Genomic DNA, 16249 nt, shown 5'->3' on the forward strand with positions numbered 1-16249 from the left:
AACTGCCTGACAGTGATAACATTTATAAAGTTAATAGTTTCTGTTTGGTTGCAAGGAGAGCAATGGCTTTTGCATCAGCGAAGGGAAGAAATACATTTGACAGTGAAGCACAAATGCATATGACAATGATTATGGAGGTGAATAGCAATGAAATTAGTTGAAGCATGAAGAGTTCCACTTTTGTTACCTGCATAAGTGGCAAATGGCAATAAATTCTTAGAAGTGGGTTTTTAGCAACTGAAGCAACACATGAAGCAAAGTGGATGCTTGGATACATTTGCTTTGCCAATGTCATTTATTTTTAAGCTCTTGAGCCATCGTGGCTTTAGCTGTCTTGCCCCAGTTCAATCAGGTCTAGACTCTCTTAGCCCTTTCTGCCTGCAGTGGTTCACAGCAATCTTTTAAAGGAGCAGCAATTACTGGGTGAATTAATATTAGAATTCAGAGGGCCTCCTATCACACACTGCATAAGCAGCACACCAAACGCACCATTAGCAAATCAGTATTCTATATGAGAGCTACTGTCGTGTAGAGGCTAAGAGGCAGCCATGAACCAGGAAGACCTGGTTTAGATTTTGCCTCTGCAATGAATTGACTTAGCTCCTCTCTCTCTGCCTCAGTTCCCGCCCCTGCCCCCCATCTGCAATCTAGGGGAAACTACGCTGGCCTGCCTTATGGAGTTGTTGTAACTATACTGATATAATATAGTTAAAGCTCTTTGAACATTCAAAAAGCGCTATATAAATGCAATAATGATAATAATAATAATAATAATAATAATAATAATAATAATAATAATAATAATTTCCCTGACGGTAAGAAAATCGCACCTTTTCTGACATATGGTAGCCAAGATCACCTGCCCCCATAAATTATATTCACATGAACAGGTAAATATGATCTAGCCTCTCTTTGTACTCCCTTTCTCTCTTGGTAGCTCTCTTTCATAGGTGGGCTTAGGCTGATACAGAAATGAAGAATATCTATCTATGGAAAATACGTTTCTATGGTCTTGCGATATGAACAAACAAATGTGCTAGAAAAATCCACAAGCAATAGTCACAATCAACCCACATCACAAGCACAACCTACACATATGGGAGTGTCCAAGAGGGCTCAACAGAGCCCTATCTCCCCAGCCCCAGCTATGGGCTTGATGGGCAAGTGCACAGTCAGGTTGACAGAATATTAAAGATAATGGGGTGCCTGTCTGTGCCCCCGTGTCTCCAAAAGAGGGCTGGATGGGGCATGTGGGGAGGCCTCCCGTTCCCCTAACCTTCCATCCTGCTGTTTGTGCATACATAGGTGTGGGGGAAACAGTGCTCTATTGGGCCGCGTTGGAATCCATCATGTGCAGGTGCTGCAGTGTGAATAGATCATGTCCACAACCATCGTGCCCTTATATCCATTTGTAAATGCATCATTATTTATTTCTCCTCAAAACTACAGCTAGTGTTCATTTTCTCTCATGTAGGCCTAACCTAGATTAGCTGACAAAATTGCATATCATACTTTTTAAAGTAAAAAAAAAGGTGCACGTTACTAATATATAAGTATTTTACAAGGTAAAATTTTGACTGTGTCAATATTTAAGGATCAAATAACATTCACCTGAGGATGGATGTAAATGTAATGAATAAATAAAAATATGGAAATTTGGTGCTGGAGCAAAGTCAATATATTTTTGTTGAAATATCTGATTTATTATCTTTTGTTGGTAGGATTTCTAGTGTTGGAGCATCAGAGGGTGTTCATTGCACTAGGTACTTGAGCAGGACACACATATAGTGGAAACATTCCTACTCAAAAGAGAGATTATTCTAAAACTCAGGGGTGGGTGGGTGGTAGTTGAAAACTTTGCAGTGAAGTTTCCATTGTTCCCGGCAGGGGATCCAAATATTTATTTATTTATTACATTTTTAACAATTATATAACAATAGTTCACAATCAAAACTGACCCAACAGGTCTTACCTGGTGAAAATGAGTGATGGACAAAAATGTAACAGTACAAATGGGAAAAATAAACAATTTTTATTTTGAGTACATCCCTTTAAAATGAATGTTTTGCGTGACTGGAGGGGAATGGGATGCAATGGGAACAAAAGCATGATTTAAAGGATGCTTTAAGGGCTTCCTCCAAAACTAGAGAGGATTTGGCTTTCCTTGGGAGGTTGATGTTTCCATGGATAACCTTCTAACCTAGATAAGCATTAAGGTGAAGGCTTTCAACTGATGGGTTGATATCCCCAATAATCTGAAGTGGACTGCACCAAATGGTGCCATCATCATTTTCTTTTTTATTGTTGTTTAAGGGATTTTTGAAGAGAAATGAAAAAGAGGTGGCGGGGAAGTGGGTCCTGTTGTTGTAGGTTAGGACTAAAAATGTCTAAAAAGGTCGAAGACAACCAGTTTGTTGCATCTTGAGATATAATTAAGTCCAGCTATAAGACAGCTATTGTAAACACCAAGGTCTGAAAATTCCACATCCATCTGTCTATTCTTACTGGCTCCTTGTTCCTATAATGAACTAGGTCTAGGGAAGGCTGTGATCTCGGACTGTGATCCTCAGTACACAACACGGAAATAGGCTCCACTGTAAAAGTTGGGATTTGCCACCAAGGAAATGTGCCAAGAATCAGGATGCCACTTCTATAGCACAATGTGGTGTTGTGAAAACATTGGAGCAAAATCCCTCCATTGACAGCATAGTAAAGCATGAAGTGGGGTGTGGGGAGGTCAAACAATGAAAAGAACTGGAAGATTAAGAACATAAAGCTTCACTTGGATCCAGTTGGGACATGAGTTTCCTTCTTTGGCCAGAATCATCCCACCCCCGCTTGCTTGAATTCAGGCCCATGTTTCTGTCACATGTCTAGTTTGAGGGTTGCGGTTTTGGGGGGAAAGAGGGAAAGGGAAAGGGAGGCCCCCGTGCTCCTCTCACAATCCCTCTCTTTGAAAGAGAAGTAGCAGCCAGGCTTTGAAAATGCAAAATGGCAGCATAATGTGTAGTTCCGGTCTTAGTGGCTCTGTAACCCAGGTTGCCCTAGTTTATTTATAGCACATACTAGTTGGTACATGCTTACACATAGGGTGGTGCTTTCCCAGAATCTGCAGTCCTTCTTTACAATACCCACATTTACTGTGGTTCTGTTTCTTAATATGCTAACGCTGTTCTTACCCGCTAGGTATTAACATTCCTAAGGGTGCTTTGCTGGTTGAGACATTGAGACTAACATTGTGGGTAGGTGCACCTCCTGAAACTTTCAAAAACCTGCTAAGAAAACAGCAGTGGCCAGGAGGCTGAAGTTGGACTTAACGAGACTTGGTTCAAATCCCTGATCAGCCCTGGATACACTGGGTCGCCTTAGAAAGTGTCTCCCTCTCTCAGGCTCACTTCTCCGTCTGTAATGTGTAAATAATGGCGACCCTTCACCGAGTTATCAGGTGAGGAGCAATGAGATAAAAATTGATGCTTCCCATTCTGGGGCTTAGCAATAAGGCAGACTATAAGTCTCAATTATTAATTAATTATCCCGCTCCACCTGAAATGTCCGTATGATAGTATCTCCCGCCCGATTTTGAGTTATTTTGAGAATTGTTCCCCATTAACTTTTCCACTTTGCCATTTCTTTTGACCCAAGACTCAGCTTTCTGTGATGGTGTTATGTACACCATACCTCACTGGTGAAGAAGTGAAGGCGACTTTTGTGAATTTGCTCAGCATTCCGGGCCGGCCCCACCATTAGGCAGAGTGAGGCAGCTGCCTCAGGCAACTGGCTTTTGGTGTCATGGAAGGGCAGCAAATTATTATTTTTTCTGCTTTTTTTTTAAAACTTCCTTGGAGAAGTGCTTATGGGATTTTTCTTCCTCAGGTGCCAAAATAACTTGGCCAGCCTTGAATAGCATGCACCTTGCCGTGTGTGTGTATTATTCTGCCTCAGGCAGCAAAACGCCTTGGTCCAGCACTGGATCAGGGATTTGGTCCAAAGAGAGAGCTATCAGAAATGAGGCTCTTTGCAGTCACAAGTAGAGGAGAGCACAGAGCACTATGGAGCCTAATATGCTAAAGGCAGGGAAAGAACCTGGTCTACTGGCTATGGGTCAATCTGTCTATATGAACTGTCCCTCTCTGCGGCTGATCCACAGAGGACAAGGGAGTCTTTTACAGCCTATTTCAGAGCCTGGCTCTTTAGCGCAAGCTGTAGAGACTCACGCTTTCAGCTCTGGAGGTCCCCGTTTCAATCTCTGGGGTCTGTCAAGATGGCAGCCGTCACATATGCACCTATGAATCAGAAGGGAAAGTGTAGGTCCAGAATGAAAATTGAAAGCCCTAGCAATGTACATTGATTACCCTGTTTTTCATTTGATACCTGGTCCTCACAATGATGTTATCTAAGTCCTCAGGCTAAGTTACACTTATTGTTCCTCTAGTCAATGGAACACACACAGACATACTTCCTCACATAGAGGCCACTTCACCTAATTTAAGTTATATTTCATTTTTGTTTTCAAAATGGAAAATTGTAGCATTGTTAATGAAAACCATAGATTAAAACAATCACATCACCTAGTCAGAAAGCTAAGTAAATTGGTAATATTTTGATACATAATCATAGACAATCCAGAAGCTAGAGTAACGATATGGCCTTAATGGTTGACCTACGCGATACAGAAGACACGGGGAGGCGGTCAAAAACATCTTCACGTTGAGTTCTCCACTGAAATACCTAGGTTCTCTGATCCCATGCAATGACATCATCATCTGCCATCGCCATCAATAATATGGATTGAAGGTGGAGCAATAAACAACATGATGACATCATGATACAAGCTAATGGTTCTACATGTTATAGGGAAAATGGGGAATAGCTTGACCACAAGGATGCTGATTTTGGTGGGACCCCCATCTTGCCTGTATTATACAAGGTATAACATTTTGAAAGAAATATTGGCTTTGAGGTTATAAATTGAAGCCTATTTGGAACTTGAAATTCTGCATCTGTTAAAAACACTTTTAATCTCAAAGTTTTTGTCACAATGCTGGACATTAACCAATTTTTCATGGAAACAAATAATGCAGGTAGTAAAATCATTGAAGAATAGGCAACAATAGTTAATGCACAACTCTGTGAAGCTCCAGTTCATGGCTGGTGCCTGAGGTTGGCTCAATCCGGCCTAAACTAGAGCACAGAGCACTTTAAAAAGCCTGGTGAGAAGATTATGTTACCATTCTGGCAACACGAATCTCTCTCAGCAGCAAAGTGAGAAATAGCACATGTCACAAAGGTGTGTGTGTGTGTGAGAGAGAGACCAGTTCACCATCTAAGCATGTAAATTTGACTTAATATTGAGTCAAAGCACTGGCTCAACTAGCCCAGTATTGTTGACTCCTGTTGGTAAGAGCTCTTCCGGGTTTCAATCAGAGGTCTCCTCTCAGCCCTACTAACTGATATCCTGTAACTGGAGATGACAGGGATTGAATCTTGGACCTTCTGTATGCAAAGCATGTGCTCTACCACTGTGCTATGTATGGTCTGTCTCCTAAGGGAAGAGATGGATGGGGAAAAACAGAGTGGGAGGTTAGGAAGGAAAGACAGAACCAGGAAAGCAGGCCAGAGGCAAGGGGGAGAACTGAGTGTGCACTAAGGTGGAGCTGACCCGGCTGTACACAAATGTCATATCCAAGAGGATACCAGAGAGGGCCAAAGGGGATACCAACCACATCTCTCCCTTATGTAACATAACCACCTGAGAGCAGCGACGGTGTCAGCTCCAATTGGCTGGACTGTTCAAGATGGATTTTGACTTTAAATTGAAAAATAATTTTGTTCCTGAAGGAAAACTGTGTCCTAAATCATCTCCTGCCCAGACAAGTCAAAACAATTAACATTCAGGAGAGTCAGTGTGGTGTATTGCTTAGAGTAGCTTTCTCCAACCTGGCACCCTCCAGATGGTTTGGATTACAACTCCCATCAGCCCCAGCCAGCATGACCAATGGCCAGGGATGATGGGAGTTGAAGACCAAAACATCCCAGTTCTCTGACAAGAGCACCTGTATGATGCACATGTTACAGCATAGATGCACAAACACAAAATACTAGATGAAGAAGTCCTCAAAAATGATTTATTATGAACTTTTTTTGCATGTCCAGAAAGTACATTTAGAGCTGCCCTGTTGCAAAGGGATACATTCGAAGCCCTATCTGACATTAGCAGTAACTCCTTCTTGTGCTGCTTCAGTTATACTGGGAACCCTGGTCAAGTGGAGGAGGCACTGAGACTACTCCTACCCATATTTGCATTGCCTCAGCTTCCTGGGGAGCAACACTGGTGGAGGATCCGGCCATGTCACGGATTCCTCCTCCCACGTCACCTTGGACTCCAGATGTTATCGGACAGCATAGGAAGGAGACATGCCGCAGTGATTCCCATGCTCCTGAAGTAATGTTGGAAGGAGGCCTCTGAGGCTTAGATGTGATAGACTCTAGAGGACCATTATTCCATATATTTAACAATTATGTAGAAGACACAATTGTAGTATGTACGGCTCTCATACCACTGCAAGGGCTGATGCCAAAATTCCACCTTCTAGGAAATAGCAAGAGCTGCAAGAGCCCAGCTCTTTATTGCAGTGGCTTTGAACCTGTGTTCTGCGGTCCAAGAGTTTCTCAATGAGAAAATCAGGCATGATGGACAAGATGCCCAAAAAACAACTTGCCCTCCAAATCTGTACTTGTCATATGCACCCACAGGAAATCATTGGGCAACACTCTCCATTTATATGAGACAATGGGTGAGGCCCAACCAGCCTGGGCAATGCCCCACAAGCGCCCCCAAATATGCTTTGGAATCCTCAGCAACATGCAGCAAGGTGTCTTGGCAGATCTCAGCATTAAAAGTCAAATTGATAGGAAAGTGTTCTGCAAAGGCCGAAATTTTGAAAACCACTTGTCTATTGCATTGGACCACCAATGCTAGAATCAGATATTCTGCTTCTACTTTTTCTCCCTTTCTATGGACTTTCTTTACTTTGTACTCCTTTTATCAGAGATGGAGAACCCCCAGCCCACCTACCAAATCTGGTCTTCCTATTGTCCCAATCCAGCCCTGTGGGGTTCCTCAGATGGCCTGGCCACCTTTTCGTGGCCACGCTTCCTTTCCTCTAACCACCAATCGTTGGGTCATTTTCTAGCTCTTGCATGTTTTTTCCCCCTATTCTAAAAGGTTGAAATGCCTCTCGTAGGGGTTAGTTACTGGCAGGAAGAGCACTTAGCTAAAATATGCTGGTGTTTTGGCCCCATCCCTTTTGCCCAACCCCATTTTGCCTTTGGCCCCTGCCCATCACCAGAAGAGCTCCTCGGAATTGGAATTCTGCCCTCAAGCTGAAGGAGCTTTCCCCCCCCCCCACTGCTGCCTTACGTAATACCCCCCCAAACACACACCCTCCGCCCCAAGATATAAACAAATGGACCTGTGCACTTTTCAAGGAAACAACCTTTTTCTAGAAAGGTAAACATCTCAGGGTACCTCAACATCTCACTTCAACATCCCTTCTGGAGAACTCCCCAATTAATTTCTGTTTTCCCAGATTAACTACAGGAAAGTTGTATGGCAGGCAAACTATATAGAGGGAGCATTCCACTGGATAAAACTCCCTACCTTTAACTTTTTTTGCGGAACTTTTGTCTGCTCTTTGTGATCAAAGTTATTAAAGACTTGTCCTTGGACAAAATGGATATATAATTACAAGAGGAGCTCAAAGGGACAGTCATATTAGTCAGTGTAGCAAAAAACAACAAAGCTATTTGTAGTACCTTAAAGACTAAAAAGTATTTATGGGATAAGCTTTCATTATGCAAAGTCCATTTAAAGTAATGAACGCTAAGAAGAAATATGGATGAACCTATTATTTGAACTTATAAACAATAGCTGGCTGAGATAATTAACATTTAACCTCTCTAAACTGAAGAGAAAAGTTGCCCAAAACATTATTCATGTTGAAAATACAAGGGTACTTTAAGAATTTTCATAATACCCTGTGGGGAGAGGGCAGCAAGTCTGTTTGGGCTCCATTGGAAGCTGGGTAAAAGAATACTGATGAAATGTATAATTGCACTAACAAACCCACAAATAGGGCTTTTCTACATGAGAATGTTTACCAAGGCTTCCGCTTCCAGTTTCTTTATGGGATTAAGATCAGCTACTTTACAAACGGTTTTCCTTCCAGAGTTTTTCTTTCTCTGCCTTTCTATATGTTCCATTACACAGCCACTAGGTGGCATTGTGGTATATTGCAAATACACTAGGGTTTCATGCCACCATTCACAGAAATGCCAGACTTTCCTTTTAGAAAAAGAAATGCTGTAATGGTTGCAAACCATGAGAGAGGCCCTGGAGGTTGATGATGTTATGTAAAGCACCTGCAGACTACTGTAAGTGAGGAATCACACACACACACACACACTAAATGCCTCTGTGTAGAAAGAGAAGAATTACTGTTCTAGCTATGACCCAGTGACTCTAAAACTGCTCTCCACTGTGAGAAGAAAAAAAGTTATTTCATTAGCTAGCCTATGTTGCTGTCATTCTCAATGAAAACAGGGGAGAAAGATCTTTGGCCTAAACAGTGTACATGATTAATGCTACTGTCATTTACGCTCTTTCACTTGATAGAACAGTTAGCAGGTTTTGTCCTTGCCATGGATTATTATATAAATGAGCTACTGAGCGACTTGCAAAAAAGTGCCATTTACACAGTGCACAGAAAATTATTTGACATGATCATGACATGACTGGTGAGTGGAATTTGTGTTGATTACAGGCCGAATGATGTATGTGCAAGCTACAAAAATGATTTTTTCTTTTAATTAAAAGCACAATCAATTAATTTGCTCTCTAATACCAATTCAACTTTCATTTGGGTTAGCACCTTAGTCGCCATCTCCAACTGGAACATTTGCTTGTTCATAAACACTCCTGATATCTTTGTCTCTCCCATTCCACCCTTCTCTCATTTCACTTCCCCCCTTTTTTTCTTTTTAATTTTCCCCTGTCAAAATTCAGAGAAGGGACTTGGTTTTTTGTTTCTCTAAAAAGCATAATAATAATAATAATAATAATAATAATAATAATAATAATAATAATTTGGATTGACTTGGGGTTACCTTATGTTAAAACAAGAACAACAACCCTGCGCATTGTGTAAGGCCAGTGTAATGTGAGTGTCCCAAATTCAGACAAAATTGCACTTCTGCAAATGTCCGTTGCCAGGCAATTGAAAAAAAAGAGATGATGGAAATCATGAAACAAACCTTGACTCCATCACCGTAAGCTTAGAATTGGGGTTCATCAACAGAACTTGAGTGGACAAGGTGATGGTGACATCAAAAGCAACCTGATCTCCATGGGCCCCAATGAGGTCTACGGAGACTGGCTGCAGCAGAAAAAGAGAGAGTGTGTGGAGTAATGTCGGAAGCTGAATTCCCGTCTTGCTCCGACACAAAAGCAAAACTGACTTGGAAGCTCTCACAGAACGTACCACATGACCTGCCCTAGTATAGCACTTCTTTGCAAGTCTGCTTGCTTATTTATATTCTGCCTTTCCTCCAGAAGTTCAAAGCGGTTTCCCTTAAAGTCCCCCATGCGTACTGACTAGACTCAGACCTGCTCAGCTTCAACAAGTTTGCTACATTATGTGCCTTTATACCATGCTCTAGCTTATCCCAGGATTTATGGGATTAATGGTTGAGAAACAAATGGTTGTTTGCAGGATGAATCCTTTGATATCTTCAGTTCATAGATTCAGGATAGCCTGTGTGCTCAATCACTGATAAGGCTCTGGGCAGAGAGGCATGTAGTAGCACAAGAGCTGGGTATGACATGGTGTGAAAGCAAGAGTTTAGAGAGGTTTGGAGGTTTAGAGGTTTAGAGAGGTTTGGAGATGTATTGTGAAAAGAGAAAGAGAGAAGAAACACTGGAGCCTGTGGAGGTTGATGGGAAGTGAGTATGAAGCTGTGGCTCTCCGTATGAAGATCTTGTCTGTGGCTCTTGGTATTTCTGGTGTGTCTATATATTTCCAAAAGTTTCTGCTCTACAAGTTTTCCTGCACACACGTCCTGTGACATTTCTGGAGGCAAAGGCTATCAAAGGCTACTAGCCCAGATGGTTGTGTGCTATCTCCAGTATTCGAGGCAATAAGCCTGTGTGCACCAGTTGCTGGGGAACATGGGCGGGAGGGTGCTGTTGCACCATGTCCTGCTTGTTCATCCCTGGCCGATGGCTGGTTGGCCACTGTGTGAACAGAGTGCTGGACTAGATGGACCCTCGGTCTGATCCAGCATCAGGGCACTTCTTACGTTCTTATGTTCTGTAGTTTGCAAAAGAGATCAACACATCTCACATCTCTATAATGACATCCCAGATGTCAGAACCCTGAGAGGGAAAGGATGGTAATAGACTCTGCTTGGAAAACTTACTACTTATTTAACATATATGCTACCTTTCAGGTGGAAGACAGCCCCCAATCTAATAGGAACAACAATGAAGGAAAAACTCAATACAGAGTTAGCACTGTGTGACAATAGCTTTCAGTAGACCAATCCTCTTCTTCTTCTTCTTCTTATTTATTTATATAGCACCATCAATGTACATGGTGCTGTACAGAGTAAAACAGTAGATAGCAAGACCCTGCCGCATAGGCTTACATTCTAATAAAGTCATAGTAAAGCAATAAGGAGGGGGAGAGAATGCAAACAGGCACTGGGTAGGGTAAACAGGCACAGGGTAGGGAAAAACTAACAGTATAACTAACAGTCTAAAGTCCGAGTAACATCAAGTTTTAAAAGCTTTAGGGAAAAGAAAAGTTTTTAGCTGAGCTTTAAAAGCTGAGATTGAACTTGTAGATCTCAGATGTTCTGGGAGAGCATTCCAGGCGTAAGGGGCAGCAGAAGAGAATGGACGAAGCCGAGCAAGGGAAGGAGAGACCCTCGGGCAGGTGAGAAACATGGCATCAGAGGAGCGAAGAGCACGAGCGGGGCAATAGTGTGAGATGAGAGAGGAGAGATAGGGCGGAGCTAGACCGTGAAAAGCTTTGAAGGTCAACAAGAGAAGTTTATACTGGATTCTGAAGTCTGTCCATCCCATCAGTTGCATGTTTGAACATTACAAGCTTCAAAGTCTGAGAAGGGGATAACGTTGATTTTGGAAAATAAGTGTTGGCTTATTTCTTTACCAAGCTATCTATAATTCACAACTAAAAAGGAACCACACTTCTTAATTGTGATATATGGTTCCAATGATTGTGGGATTTGAACTTCAGTTGGTTTTATCTCAACTACACATGCCTGAAACTTGGAGAAGATCCATTACCTTGGAAAAGACATAGGATATTAACTTTCATGTTAACTAGACAATGGGAAGTTGCCCTTGCCTGTGTGTGTTCCATTTCTTTATGCAACAGAATTTTTTTTTCTATACCTATTACAGAAATCGTTCTTTTTTTTTGGGGGGGGGGAATGTCCACAATTGTCAATTGTTGGCATTGTGGTCTGGATATGATGTGGTTATGTCCTATGGTGGCGCCTTTTCGGATGGAAATATTTCTGCATATTAATTTTGTATTAGAAACATTGCTGAAATTTATAGATATTACTGTGCATTTGAATTATATTCCTGTGCTCTCGAAAGTATGAGATGGTCAATGAAAGGGGATTTTGAGAGCACTCATGGTAGCAAAAAGACATCCTTCAAAACTGGAAGTACAAGTCCACACCATTGACTCTTTAATGGACAGAAAATCTTACTGCCATTTCTTTATTTGAAGGTGCAGCTTACTATAGATAGCGGTCTCCAGATACATATTTGGATATTTGATCATCATACACTGATATGTATGCTTGAGTGTCAATGAGAGCTTAAACATGTCTTTGAATGTGTTCCAACTTAGTCCCAATGCCCCCAGCCCCATTATTTTATTTATATTGGGTAAAAAAGAAAATCTAATAACATCATTTTACCCTGTACTGTGCCATGTGCATTGATGGCACTATTTTAACAACAAACAATTGAGGAATGCTCAGGATAAATTTCATGGTGGATTGTGCTTTCTGTTTTTGTCTTCTGGTGCCCAAAATCTGCAGGCCATCTCTGAGTGACTGAATTAAATATGTCAAATAAAATAGTAGTGCATTACCTTTAGTAGGAAAGGCACAAAGTAATAAACTAGTAAGTTGTTGCTGGAAAAGACATGCTGGAAGCCCATCTGAAATATATGACAATGTTAAGTCCTAGGATGGTGATCCAGGAAGTTCTTTGCAAACTAATTAAATTAGTTTGTGCCAAGTGCAAGAGATTTCAGGTTGTATCAAAGTTTATTGGGACACAGAAGCAAGAGCTCCTGTACTATACACCCAAGTAAGACCTTCCAGGCATTTCCCCCCATTGTTGTTAAATGTTTGTTTACGCTACTTTTTGAATTTTTTTCCTAATAGATCAATATGGTTACCTGCATTTTGGTCTGCTTTCAAAACTAAAGGTTTCTGTTCTGCCATGGGTTAGTATAAATTGGAATGAATAGGTATAAGAACATGGTGGTAATAGGTATAAAGACAAAAAGGAATAAGAGCAATTTAGGAATTCTACAAGTGAACTGAAAAGAGGAAAAATGTATTCACTGTACATTGGTGAGGTTTGGAGTATACAAATGAAAATGTGTACGCTGGAATCATAGCAGAACTCATTCATATTAATTTTTTTACATGCAATGTATTTGATCTTCGAACAACAGAGATTTTTGTGGTTCAAATTGAACAAATTACTTCTATAGCAATTTACACTTTCTAAAGCTCTTTAGAATTCTTATTTCTCTTATTCTGACAACAACCCTCTGAGGGGAGATTAGGATGTGAGAGAATGAGTTGACAAAAGCCAATGTTCTATAGTGGACATAGTATCAAAGTTAGGTCAGGGAGATCTGGGTTCAAATCTCCATTCAACTAGGAAGCTCATGGTAGCTGCCTGCTAGCTGCCAAGCCACGTACAAGGTAATGCTGTTATCCTCTAAAGCCCTAAACAACTTGGGACCAGCATACCTAGTATACACCCGGACAACAACTACGATCCTCAGAGGAGGTCCTACTGGCCATTCCGAAGCAAACAGAGTGCCACCATGAGAAACCTCGATGGCGGGCCTTCTCTGTAGTGGCACCCGTCCTGGAAGACCCTCCCTCGTGCCGAAAACTTAACCTAGCTGGTTTTTATATTGCCTTTTTAACTTTTAATGTTTTAAATTGACCTATTCTTCTTATATTTTATGGTTTTTAATTGTGCACTGCCCAGAGAGCTTCGGCTGATGGGCAGTATAAAAATGTAATAAATAGATAAATAAATAAATAAATAAATAAGCTTCAGTACAGACAACACGTTTCTCAACGGCGGTTTTAGAATTCCACCATTGTGAAATGTGTTGTCTGGTGGGAAAACTTCACACAGAGGTAGAGGTTTTTTGGGGGGAAACAGGCTTAATATCCAGGCCGTGCAGAGGAGAACTCCTACACAACCATTGTGTTGCGTGTTGTGTGGAGGGCTACATGGAATTTTCTGTTACATTGAGCTGACTTTTCCCACTGGCTACTGAGCTTCCTTGCAAGTGTGGCGATAGGAGAGCTGCCGAGATTTTTTTTGCAGCAATGGCTGATGGGAGGAGACAGGATGGAGGAACTGTCAATCAAACAGTGCAATGGATTTTACTCAACTCTATGGTAGCTCACAGTCACACAATGGTGGAGTTAGAACATGTTGTGTGGGGAGTACCTCCTAAAAACTCAACCACTGAGTGGAGTTTTCACACTGTGTTGACTAATGTGCTGTCTGAACTAAGCCTAATTCAGACCCAGTTCACACGTCTTATCAAACCCCAGTTAAACCCATGGATTCAACCTCTGGGATGTTCGTCCCCCAACAATCCAAGTTCTGGGTTTGGATGTCACAATAAACAACTTAGGGATGGTGTGTCTCTGGGTTGTTTACTGCAGAATCACTGGACATGTGGGGGGAGAACCATCAGCACACCCCCCTGCTTGTTAACTGTGGATTGTTATGATGTTCAAAGTGTGCCTCTGTTTCTTCCTAACTTACCTCCCAGTGATGTTGTGATAAAGGGGTTATGTACATCATTTTAAGATCCTTGGAGGAAGAATAGGATAAAAATGCAATAATACTTAATGGCTGAGCAAGTATTTGATTTTTGGTTCTTCATGTTTAATATTTTATCCACTGCACAAAATTACTTTTACGATTTTACACCCTTTACTTTCCAATTTGGTATATTCAGGCAAGGCCTACGAAGTTCAAGCATCTGGTTGAAAGTTCATGAGATCCTGTTGAGAAGACACCTAAAACTACAGCTTTAACCATGGTGATAACAGCTTTCTGCCTTATTCACTGTGGTTAAAGCCGTGATTTAAGGTGTCTTCTCAACAGGGCCAGTGTCTGGTGTAAAACCCCTATATTTGACTTGCATACTAAGGTGCAATATGCTTGCAAATTCCTCACTCTACATTGAATCTTGATGATGATAGTGGCTGTGTTTGGAGATCACGCTAAACTATGTTTTAGAAACTATGAACGAGCCAAGCTCCCCCCACCCCTGTGCAATAGAGTTTGGAAGCTTTTACTTTTGACTTTTGATTAACTACAGCTTGATTAAGTAAACCTGAAGTGTGGTTAATTAACTACAGTTCTGATTAACTAAACCTGAAGTGTGGTTAATCTTAATTATGGTAATCTTAAACAAGCCACCTCTGTAAAGCCACATTTTGAAGTTAGCTTGTTTGAAACTAACCATGGTTTTGTGAGGTCCAGATGACATGACAAGCTAGCATTAATCAAAAGAAGGAACCAAAGCATCCAAACACCTCTTCACAGCTGCAGTGAAGGACAGGGTAGTACATGAGTGTGGGGCCGGGGTGGGCTAGGCTTGTTTGTGTCTCATTAAACTATAGTTTAGTACAACTTCTGAATGCAGTCCAATAAGGCTATCTGTGGAATAAAATGCTAGCAACTATCAATTGTGCAAAAAGACATTCGATCCTGACCCTCTTTAAGTTCTGTTTATGAATCAGACCCAAGTTGTCTTGAGAAGTTTAATTCAGGTGGTTCTGAATTAGGAAGCAAAGTAGTTGGGATCTAGACACCAGTTCTTCATGCCACCACTTTTGAAGCTGAAGAGACTTACAAAAACATTTGTGATATGGCACAGGGGTCTGCTATTTAAACGGGGAGTCATATTCTGGTGGGTATGCCCAAGCCATTCGCTATGCCTCAACCTGGACAACCATCTGTCAGGGATGCTTTAGGGTGGATTCCTGCATTGAGCAGGGGATTGGACGCGATGGCCTTATAGGCCCCTTCCAACTCTACTATTCTATGATTCTATAAGATGTAGTTGAGACTAATCTTATACTTTTTGTGGCCATGAAAACTATGTGTATATAAATATACACAGCATGCTAGGCAAACAATCACCTAGTTACATTAGAAAGGAGAACATAGTTACTGAAAATATGCTCCAGCACCTAAAGAGGCTGTTTTCATTCATTATTACCTTTTCAGCTTATGGGATAGAATAATCCATTCTGATTAACTATCTTTTTCCAGCCCCCAGCAAAATTTCTAATGCCACTCTCAATTCTGGCTACTGTTACGTAGGCAGCCTACTATGCACGCAAATACACTGCTACAGCCCTGTACAACAGTCACAAAATCCACCTGTTATTAGCATTCCACCTGTTAACTGCTTTCCAAAGATGCTAACAATCCCTTGCAATGATTTGTAGCTTGATACATGCTATTTCATTTCACAGCCAGCTGTATTTCATTAATGGTATATTTTAACCCATGTGCCAGCATTTACCTCCAGTTAAGCAGCAAAGCATTAATTTTACTTGTACTTATCAATATGGCTAGGATTCTGTATTCAACTGATCCTTCAAATAACGATAAGGGATAATAATTATTAAAAAACAAACTGAGACACCCACCCAGTATTCTACCATAGCCTGTTGCCTTGGTAATCCAACCGCTGGTGAGCTCACTGATTATTGGTGAATGGGAATTGCATTGTTCACACCGCAGTGCCTCTGCTATGTTAATGTGAGATAATGGCAGCCAGAAGAATCTTTTGTTCCCAGCTTTGCTGTTTATTCATAGTGCCTGGAGGTCAGCAATTGCTACAACAATCAGGAAAGGAGC

At 41.3% G+C, this 16249-nt stretch overlaps 1 protein-coding gene across 2 annotated transcripts in view; it reads right to left on the reverse strand.

Annotated features, from left to right (window-relative positions):
* The window catches only part of ZMIZ1 (zinc finger MIZ-type containing 1), a 476022-nt gene that overhangs the window by 53089 nt on the left and 406684 nt on the right, over positions 1–16249 (reverse strand). For both annotated transcript variants that reach the window (XM_063133162.1, XM_063133163.1), the window contains one exon: positions 4215–4283. In XM_063133162.1, the coding sequence (XP_062989232.1) occupies positions 4215–4283 (69 nt within the window). The remainder of the gene's footprint in view (positions 1–4214; positions 4284–16249) is intronic.

This window comes from Elgaria multicarinata, chromosome 8 (genome assembly GCF_023053635.1).
Source record: "Elgaria multicarinata webbii isolate HBS135686 ecotype San Diego chromosome 8, rElgMul1.1.pri, whole genome shotgun sequence".
Classification (NCBI taxonomy): domain Eukaryota; kingdom Metazoa; phylum Chordata; class Lepidosauria; order Squamata; family Anguidae; genus Elgaria; species Elgaria multicarinata.